Source organism: Rhinolophus sinicus, linkage group LG03, assembly GCF_036562045.2.
Source record: "Rhinolophus sinicus isolate RSC01 linkage group LG03, ASM3656204v1, whole genome shotgun sequence".
NCBI classification, from domain to species: Eukaryota; Metazoa; Chordata; class Mammalia; order Chiroptera; family Rhinolophidae; genus Rhinolophus; species Rhinolophus sinicus.
In genome coordinates, this window is record NC_133753.1 from 115,704,785 (window position 1) to 115,715,355 (window position 10,571).

General features: G+C 39.6%; 1 protein-coding gene across 1 annotated transcript in view; it reads right to left on the minus strand.

Moving 5' to 3' along the window:
* Positions 1-7,264, minus strand: part of SNX2 (sorting nexin 2) — a 52,170-nt gene extending 44,906 nt beyond the window's left edge. Inside the window, exon 1 of the mRNA XM_019728009.2 lies at positions 7,054-7,264. Coding sequence (XP_019583568.2) covers positions 7,054-7,161 — 108 coding nt within the window. The 5' untranslated portion in view covers positions 7,162-7,264. The remainder of the gene's footprint in view (positions 1-7,053) is intronic.
* Positions 7,265-10,571: the final 3,307 nt, after the last annotated feature.

The window sequence follows — 10,571 nt, forward strand, 5'->3', positions numbered from 1 at the left end:
TAGGTTTTCAGGATCCAAACACTCAGTAATATATACAAAGCACAACTCTTTGATTAGAGATAAAATTTGATATGAAAGTTAGTTTTATGATACCAGGAAATACAGTAACATACTTTTGTGTTGAAGCGTCATGCACGTGTTTGAATGAAACCACAGATAATCGATTCTCAGAACACTGTTCTATTGAATCTGGTCTCGAGGTATAGGTATTACACTATAGACATTAACTCGCAGGACTAAAGCAAATGACTCCACCTCCCTGTACCTTACCCCCTTGAACCTCTTTGTAAGAAAAGTTTGGCAGTTTCTTACAAAGTTAAACATATATTAACCATACAACCCAGCAATACTATTTCTAAGTATTTACTCAAAAGAAATAAAAATCTGGTTCATTACAAAACCTCTACATAAACATTTATATTGACTTTACTCATTAATGCCCCAAACTGGAAACAGAAATGTCCTCCAACAACAAACTGCTACATATATATGACAAATTCAGCAATAAAATGGAATGCACTATTGGTACATGCAACAATATCGATAAATCACAGATGCTTTATGCTAAGTCAAAGAAGCTAGGCTCAAAAAGTTTCATACTGTATGATTCCATTTATATGAAATTCTGGAACAGACAAAACTAAAGGCAGAAAACAGATCAGTGGTTGCCAGACGCTGGGAGTGGGAGGGATTAACTACGTGAGAGAATTTTTTGGGGAATGTTGGAAGTGTTCTATATCTTGATTAAGGTGAGCATGAACTTTACTAAATTGAGGTAAATTTCAACTCAACTAAAAGCTATCATCACAGGAAAAAAACACAAGAGTTCAATTTCATAGGAAAGTGGGCATTGGTAAAATTAATATTAAAGGCAAATTTTATTCTTGTTAAGAAAAAAGTCTGCAAAAAATTGAGCATCTCTGCCTCAAGGAACTACATAACATTTTTTTTTTGGGGGGGGGAAGGGGAACAGGAATTTATTGGGGAACAGTGTGTACTTCCAGGCCTTTTTTTCCAAGTCAAGTTGTTGTCCTTTCAGTCTTAGTTGTGGAGGGTGCAGCTCAGCTCCAGGTCCAGTTGCCACTGTTAGTCGCAGGGGGCGCAGCCCACCATCCCTTGTGGGACTCGAGGAGTCGAACCAGCAACCTTGTGGTTGAGAGCCCACTGGCCCATGTGGGAATCGAACCGGCAGCCTTCAGCGTTAGAAGCACGGAGCCCTAACTGCCTGAGCCACCGGGCCAGCCATAACATTTTTTACACAAACTAAAAATTTATTCTAAAATCCTTAAATTTAACGGTTTCAAGGGAACGTGGTCAACTAGAGTTATACCTCTTCATAAATCTCTTTCTAGTCATTTTCCATGCTGTAACCTTTAAATAACTGGTCATAACTTTTTTTTTTCTCTGAAACAGGTAATTGATAATCAAATTTTCAAAAAAAAATAATACATTTAAAGTTGAAGGCCTGACTAAGATTAGAAAACATAAGAAAGCAAATTATGCACTGTTACTTTGGAACAACAGATACTAAACTTTAGTTCCTCTTTACCAACAGTCACTTACACTACTTACTCTCTCTTGACAATGTCACCCACTTGCAGGGTTTCAGAGATCATCTCTATGGCATTAAGTCACTCCAGTCTTCTATACTAGTTCTGTACTATGTGCATATTCCATTCACACATGTATTACCTGGTGTTGCAGGTGTTTGTTCACACAGCTGTTTATTGTATTGACTCCTATTGGTTCACACTCCAAGAGGGCAGGGATTAGACTTCCACACAGAGTCTGGTTCAGTGTTATCATTCAATAAATTTATGTCAGTCTCAAATCTATATCTCTAGCCCATCCAGCATTTCTAGCGGTCTAACGTTATTTTCATTGGTGTATTATATCCCCAGGTGAAATAAAGTTATAATTCCTTCCCCTAAAAATTACCTGAAGAGAGGGATTATAAATCTTAAAATGTCTCTTTTTAAATCTGCTGTTGCATCAATTTCCTTCTCTCCTTTTTTATTTGTACTTTCTTCCTGAGGCTGTTAACCTCAGACTTAAAATAGCTTCCATCTCATTAACCTACCAATGATACCTCCCAATCAAAATTATCCCTCAGACTGGGGGCACATTAATTTTCCTCAGTGATCATGTTACTGCCACACAAATCTCGCACAGCTTTCATCCACATGTACAACAAATTTCAAAGCCCTTCTCACTCTCACCACATAGTAAACCTGTAACATCCTATATTCAGCCACTCAGAATTATTTATGGTTCCCAAAAATATGGAGTAAAACTTACGTGATCCTTGCCATTCCTTTACTGTGCAATTTCATTCCACCCTCTCTTAAATATTACCTCCTCACTGAGTGTTTCCCAGCCAACAGAAGCATGTACTGGTCTACAACGTGTCAGTAACATTGATAAGAATTAGAATCTTCCCATTTCACTGGTACTTTCAGTGAAACATGATGTATTTCCAGGTCCTATAATCACAATCTGTCTATAACAGTTTCCTGCATGCCTCTTTTTTCTTCACTGGAGATGTTCTGTCCTCAATGACTTGCAGCATCTTGCAATCCCACCATCACTCCCATTATCATCTCAACAGCATGGCAGAGAGTAAATACTCAAGTGTTTACTGAAGTCAACCAAGCACAGTATCTTCTGAGCACTTAGAACATGGCGTTACATGATGGGAAAGGAATCCTAAGACCTGTCAGTCTCCGATCCGGAAATTTCACTTGAAATGCTCTATAAACTCAATCATGTGACAGTGTTGGGAAAACTGTGGTCCTCATCTTAACTTCAGCTGACTCTTAGATTTGAGGTTATATGAGAACCAGGTATAAACATCTATAGTCAAATGATTTTGGACAAGAGTGCCAAGACCATTCAATGGTGAAAAAATAGTCTTTTCAACAAATTTTGCTAGGACAACTGGATTGCCACATGCAAAAGAATGAAGTTGGACCCTTACCTCGTACCACATAAAAAATTAACTCAAAACAGATTAAAAACCTATATGTAGGAGTCAAAACTATTAAACTCTTAGAAGAAAACATAGTTGTAAATCTTTATAATCTTGGATTTGGCAGGGATTCTTACATAGGACACTGAAAGAATGAACAACAAAATAAAAAAATAGGTAAGTTGGACTTCATCAATTTTTCTTTTAATTTGTGCTTCAAAAGACCATCAAGAACATGAAAAAACAACCCACAGAATGGAAGAAAATATTTGCAAATCATGTATCTGATAAAAAATTTGTATTTAGAAGATATAAAGAATTCTTACAACTCAATAATAAACACAACCCAGTTAAAAATTTCACGAAAGAACATATACAAAGGGCCAATGAAACGATGTACATCATTAGCCACCAGGAAAATGCAATCAAAACCACACTAGAAATCCACTTCACACTCATTAGGATGGATTGAATCAAAAAGTCAGATAATAACAAGTGTGGTGAGAATGTGGAGAAATTGGTACCCTCACACTCGGCTGGGAAGAATGTAAAATGATGTGGCCGTTTTGATAAACAACTCTGGCAATTCTTCCAATGATTAAATGTAGTATTACTATATGACCCAGTAATTCTATTTGTACACAAATGTTTATTGCAGCATTATTTGTAATAGCCAAACGTGGAAACAACCCAATGTCCATCAACTAACAAATGGATAAACAAAATGTGGTATTAGCCATATAATGGAATATTATTTGGGCATAAAGAGGAATGAAGTAAACTTTGAAAACATTATGCTCAGTGAAAGAAACCAATCACAAAAGACCACATATTATAATTTCATTCACATAAAATCCAGAATAGGGAAGACTATAGAGACAGAAAATAAATTAGTGGTAGCTTAAGGTTGGGAGAAGGGTTTGGGGAATGGGGACAGGAGGTAATAGTTAAAGGATATGGGTTTGCTGGTTTTTATTTTTTTCTTCTTTTTTTAATTAAAGTTTATTGGGGTGACAACTGTTAGTAAAGTTACATAGATTTCAGATGTACAATTCTGTAATACATCATCTATATATTACATTGTGTGTTCACCACCCAGAGTCAGTTCTCTTTCCATCACCAGATATTGGATGCTTTGATTTTTTTTACTTTTTTTGAGGTCATGAAAATGTTCTAAAACTGACTGTGGTAATGGTGGCACATGTCTGTTAATATATGAACATCCATTAAATTGTTCACATTAAATGGGTGAATTGTACGGTATGTCAATTATATCTCAATAAAGTTGTTTGTAAAAAAGAAAAAGAATAGACAAAATAAAAATGTCCTGAGTCAATTTTTTTTTAAGGTGCTGTCTTACTTACTCCACGTTGCTTTAGTCATCTTTTAAGTTTAGGGATATATCATTTAAGGAAAAAGCAGTACTCCTAAACAGTTTAAAGCCTTGCCTCTCAGCTACAAAAAAAGAACATGCTTTTGCCAGTTTTGTTTTTCCCCTTCTCATTCCCTTCCCTGCCTCCTATGCCATCCTCTCACCACTTTGTTCCATAATCACAAGAGAAACATACACTAGGGGTTTTAAATATGTTTTGTTTACTGAATATAGCTTTATGCAACTTTTCTTAATTTTGAAAGGAAAGGAGTTTAATATTGGATTAAATAAAATATAGGGTTCATATACACTAAGCTGTATAATCATTACAAGCTTAACAATTATATTAAAGCTGTCTGTAATTTGATATTCACTTACATAGACTTCAATTGGTTTCTTTCCTCCAAATATCCTCAAAGAAAAAAATTTCTACATAAATTATGCAATTTTAAAAACTCTGACTTACTTGTTTTTTTAATTGAAAGACATTAATGTATGTCTTACTTTCAATTTACAGCTTAGGTAATAACTATTCAAAGCAAATGATCTGGATCAGAATCATGCCAGGTTTTGTAACTCATGTTGTCTATGAGCTAGAAGCAATGTCATGAGGAAAGCTGAATAAAAGTGCAGAATATTGGGCTTACCCCAGAATAAGAATTGCACTTTAATAATATACCTAGGTAACTTATGTATAAAGTTTGAAAATCAGTGACCTAGAGCACTTATTAAATAAGCATACTCCAGTGAGACAAAGGCATCTGCATTTTAAACAAGTATCCTATGGTTTCTCCTGTACACTGAAGTATGATTAAGACCTGTTTAAAAGAAAAGTGGAGTGAAAGAACATTCCTTTCGGGATGTTTTGGTATACTAAGAAATACTGCGTATATATCCTTCCCCAAATAGTTTGAATAGACCCCCCAAAAAAAACACAAAGAAACCTGAATTTATAAATCTCAAAGTCATACCACCTTAAAATTTATAACCTAAATCAGTTTATGAAATAAGGGGTTTAGCTGAACAGTCAAAACCAACTTTATTTACAACTTTTGCAGTGCACTAACCAATGAAATTTTTTCATAACTTCTGTAGACGTTTACTTAAAAAAAGTCAACTACTTTATTAAAGACTCCCATCCAAACAGACACGGATTATAGTTCCAGAAACAGAACTCTAAAAGATGTCAATTAAACAGCATGCTTAGAGTTCACGGTATTCTAGTTTATACCTGGTAAGTCAACTTTGTTCTGATCCTTGCTAGAGGAAAGCCTTCGTTGCCCTCAAAGGGAATACATGTCTTAGGATCCCCACACAGACATTACCTTTCAATACATGTTAAATTAGCTATAGAAAATGTATAAACGGCTAAAAGGATACTAAGCCCCAAAGTAATTTGTTATGCAAAATCATTTTTATTAATTCTTAGGAGATGCTGCTTTTGACAATCCAGCAAACATTTATTAAATGCAAATATTCCAGATTTTATGAGGAAGACAAAGATGACCAAGGCACTATTTGTAGTCCCAAGTAGCATATAATCTGAGGGGGGAAGTACAGTTTGGCCTAGTACCTGCATATACAATTAGCAGAATGTGGTCAGTGAATGCTGAAAACGTTCTCCAAAGTTCCCAGTTTCAGGTAACTAAATTTCAGATAATAGATATTTTACAGTAATGTTCAATTTATTTGGTGCAGAGGTGAAAAAGCCAAGAAAGCTTACAAAAAACAAAAACAGTTTTTAAGTAAGCACAGCCCGAGGTAAACAATCCTCTGGAAAATTTGCTTACGTTTTAATACACATACACACGCTTAAAATTGGGCTATGAGGTGTGTGTGCTCTCATCAAATGCAAAGCAATTCAAACATGGACTTGAAGTAGGACACCCACTACAGTTAAGTTCATGGAGGGTGTTTCCTTTGACAAAAACAGGAACACTCAGTTTCAGAGATCGCTGACCATGCGAGAATAGAGGAAATGGGAGTGAGGACCTGTTTTTATTTCTCCCCTGGTAACTTAAAACCAAACAAAAAAACCAGTTTCCTGGACTACTCCCTCCCTTCAACTTTATATTTTACAAACACTATGATCCTTAAAAAGTCTAGGAACTAGGGAAGACAAAACCGGTCACATGCATTTACCCATTCAGCAGTCCGAAACAGAGGAACCACCCTCAAGGGGAACCAGCAGTCCACGAAGGGCCACGACTGGGAAAAGTGCATCCCCACGCTCGCTACCGAGCCTGGGTCCACTCAGAGCTCACCTCACTGCTCTCCCTTTCAGGGGCACACCCTCCCACGGGAAGGGAAAGGCAAGCAACTCTCCAAAGGTGCTGCGGAGGTCGCCGGGGAGAGCGGTCACATTTACTGGGACCGAGGGCAAAACCTTCTTGGGTCTGGAAGAAGAAATAAATGCAACTGACACCGAGGAAGGCCAGCTGAGCGGGACAAGGGCGCTGCGATGCTCCGTCGGGTCCATGCCGCTCTGGGGATTATGTCAGGCCCCCCGCCCTAAGGCTAGTCAGAGGAGGCCTAGCCGCGCATGCCAACTCCAGCCCATTGACAAGTACCCGAGGTGTTGCCCGCGTCACAGGTGTCCCCCGACCAGGTCCTTGCAAACCCGGGGGTGGGGAGGGACAGGTCGGGGCAAGGAAAAGGCACCCAAAGGAGAGACGCACGGCGGAGCGCAGCACCCACGGTGACGCGGTCTCACCTCTAGGGTGGAGACAGTGCTCGTGAACAGGTCCTCTCCGTCCTCCTGCTCCTCAAAGTCGGTGGGCCTCCCGTCCCCCAATGGAGGAGGCTCCCTCTCGGCCGCCATCTTCGCTCGCCCAGAAGACTGCGCGAGCGGGGCCTTGCGGACCTGTCACGTGAGCACGCACGGCTGGGCTGGCGCGCGGGCCTCCCGGCTCCTCCGCCTCCCCCTCCCGCCTCTTGCGGCCCCGCCCAGCCGTGCGCGGCCCCGCCTCCGGTCACGTGACGGCCCCGGTCCAGAGCGGCCGGCGCTCAGCCCCGCCCCTTTGCTTCTCTTTCCACCTCGGCGTCTGGTTTTCGGCTGTCTTTTCACCGCCCACTTGCTGTACTGACTTTTGTAGAAGAATCTGGGACTTTCATTACCACATTACGTTCTTAGCACGAGTAAGCCAAACGATTTCTGTTGGCATTACCAGTTTTAAAATCTCCTTTTAGGAAATGGAAGAGCTTGGGGACCAGTCTCTAGTCCAGGCTTGGATGATACACAGAGGGCTAGATTGAGGATTGGTAGAAAAGAGGCATCTCTCATAAATCTCTCTAGGCTGTGCAATAGAACTTTCTGACATGATCGAAATGTTCTATATCAGAGCTGTCCAATAGAGTAGCCACTGGCCACGTGTGACCACTGAGCACTTGAAATGTGACTAGTAAATCTGAAGTTTACTCCAATGTCATCATGAGCCACACAATATTTTTTCCCCAGTAGTTAGAAAGGCTGGAAAAATGACAGGAAAATAAGTGGACGATTGATAAAAGCATCATACTCAATAACCTCAGCCAGTTCAGCTCTTCATCATGGGAAAGTCACTTGAAGACGTTCAGCTTCAATTTTAACAGAAAAATGGGCATGTTACTAACCCTCCACTCATATTGCACAGGATTATTGTCAGGATCAAATGAGAAAACAAGTGAAAAGGTTCTGAAAGCTAAAGAGTGCTGTGTCAATGCAAGGAATGTTCGTGGAAAAATAAAAGAGGGTATTGCAAATAGCAACCTGAGGTTGTACTTTTGCTGGAGAAAGAAAACAAGCGTCATAGGGATTCTGCACAAATGAAGTACAAACCCTCAACCCTCACTGGCCTGGGAGGCCTGGGTTCCACTGCCTACCTGCAAAACTTACTTAGCATCTCTGGAATTATTATTATTTTTTAAGTACATTGGAGCAGAAGGTTTTTCTGGTGGCTAGGATTTCTTCCACCCCAGAATTTTTAAATATCTATGATTACTTTCGAGAAGCATCAGCCCAAACCATGACTAAGTAAGTATACAAGATCCCACTGTTCCTTGGGTGAGTGTGAGGCATGGGCAAATTGTCACTGCCGTGCTACCATCACTATTGCTTTCTAGAGCCACTGATGGAAGAATAGCTGTGTAGGTACATTCCCTGGCCTGCGCTCCACCGCTTCTGGATAGTCTGGAGTCTGTCACTGATCAGAAACCTTAACCTTTTAAAACCACACAGCTTAGCTTGAGGTGATTCTTCTCCGTATCCTGAATTTTTACCCGTGTTTCTGTTTATTGCTGACCACTTTCTGTCTTATGCTAAGGTCATTTATATTCCCAGCTTATCTTTTTTACTGGACATCTGAATTGGTTGAAATATAGGTTCATCCATTTATAACAGAGAGCTACATTAAAATTGCCTTTAAAAATGTACTTTAATTATCCTTCGTGTAGGACTATAATAGCTCTATGAGATCATCCAGGGATTACGGGCTCCTTCTGTTGTTCTGCTCTCCCTAGGATGTAATCTCTTCCTTATGGTCCAAGTTGGCTCACAACCATAACTACATTCCTGGCAGAAAAAGAGTAAAAGGGAAATAGAGTGAAACTCCTTCCCTTGAAGGGCACAGTCCAGGAGTTGTACACACCACTTCTGTCCACATCCCTTTGATCAGCTCATTAGTAACATGGCCATTCCTAACTACAGGAAACTAGGAAATGTAGTTGTTATTCCACTCCATATAAATTAGGGGTTCTCTTACTCTGGAAGAAATGGAGACTATTGTAGGGGACCAACAGTCTCTGTTTTAAAGCATCTATTCACTCTTTTCATGGTACCATGATTTCTTCCTGGGTAACCACTCCTTTCTCACCCTTGACTGGAAGTCTCCTCCAACTAAGGCTTGACCTAGGCTCAAACCAAACATAGCATTGACTCCTTTAGCCCTAGTGATTGATGGGAGGTCAGAATCGGCTGCATTTTCCCCAAATTCTCAGCAACTTTGATTGTCTTTCTTTCCCTATTCAACCTAAATTCCATGAGCTAGAATGGTCTCACTATTCATCCCAGCTCATTTTTTCCTTCCTCGATCCTTTGCCTTTAAGTTTTATCTTCTCTGAAATCCAAAATTCAACCATCAACTTTTCTACTATATCCATATTGCTGAGAGCATTTGAAAAATAAACTCCAACTTTAACTGAAGATCTGTAAGTCTACTATCTCCAAATCCAAATCCACACTAGATACCATTGTCTCTTTTCCAAATCCTTCAACTATATTTTCCAGTAGATGTTTTCAATGTTCATTTTCTCCTCAAGTATCCCATGATCTTTTCTCCTCGTTTTCAATGGCAAAATAAATCTGCTGAGCGAATCCTTCAGTCTCCAAATATGATTGATATTCTCTTCTCTCTGTGCTTCTATCACTTGCTATGTATGTTCCTATTGTATTGTACTGTGATTGTGGCCACTTTGCTATCATCCCTAATAGTCTGGAAGATCATTGAGTTCAGGGACCATTCTTATTTGGCTTTGGACCCTGGGTAACCCTGTTTTGGTTATCTATTGCTATAAAACAAATTATCCCAAAGTTAGCAGCCTAAAAACATAAATATTTTCTCACGATTTCTGTGGGTCAGAAATTCAGGTGTAACTTAGCTGAGTTCCTCTGACTCGAGGTCTTTGCAAGACTACAATAAAGGTCTCTACCAGAGAGAGCTGCAGTCAATTCAGGACTGAACTGGGAAAAGATCTGCTTCCAAACTCACTCAAGTGACAGGTGGCAGGCAGGCTTCAGGTCCTTGCTGTTGACTAGAGACGTGAGTTCCTTGCCACAAGACGCTCTCTGTAAGGCTTCTCACACAATATGTCAGCTTGCTTCCCCAGAGTAAGGACTCTAAGAAAGAGAGAATGAGACAGCCCCAAGAAAGGACAAGAGAAGGTGAACAAGACAAAAGCCAGAGTCTTTTTGCAACCTAATCTCATAAGTGGCATCTCATCACTTTTACTGTATTCTGTTCATTAGAAGCTCACACTCCAGGGGAGGGGTAAAACAAGGGTATGAGTAACAGGAACCAGGGAGCTTGGGAGTCATTTTAGAGGTTGCCACAAACCCCCATAGTGTTTAATACTCAATAAAATAGATATACTTTTAATACCTTAAATGAATAAATTAATGAATGTGTGAAACTCAGAATAGAGGGCTATCTATGTAGATTTGGTAGTTAAAACCACTAGTACATGAGAAGATCCAGA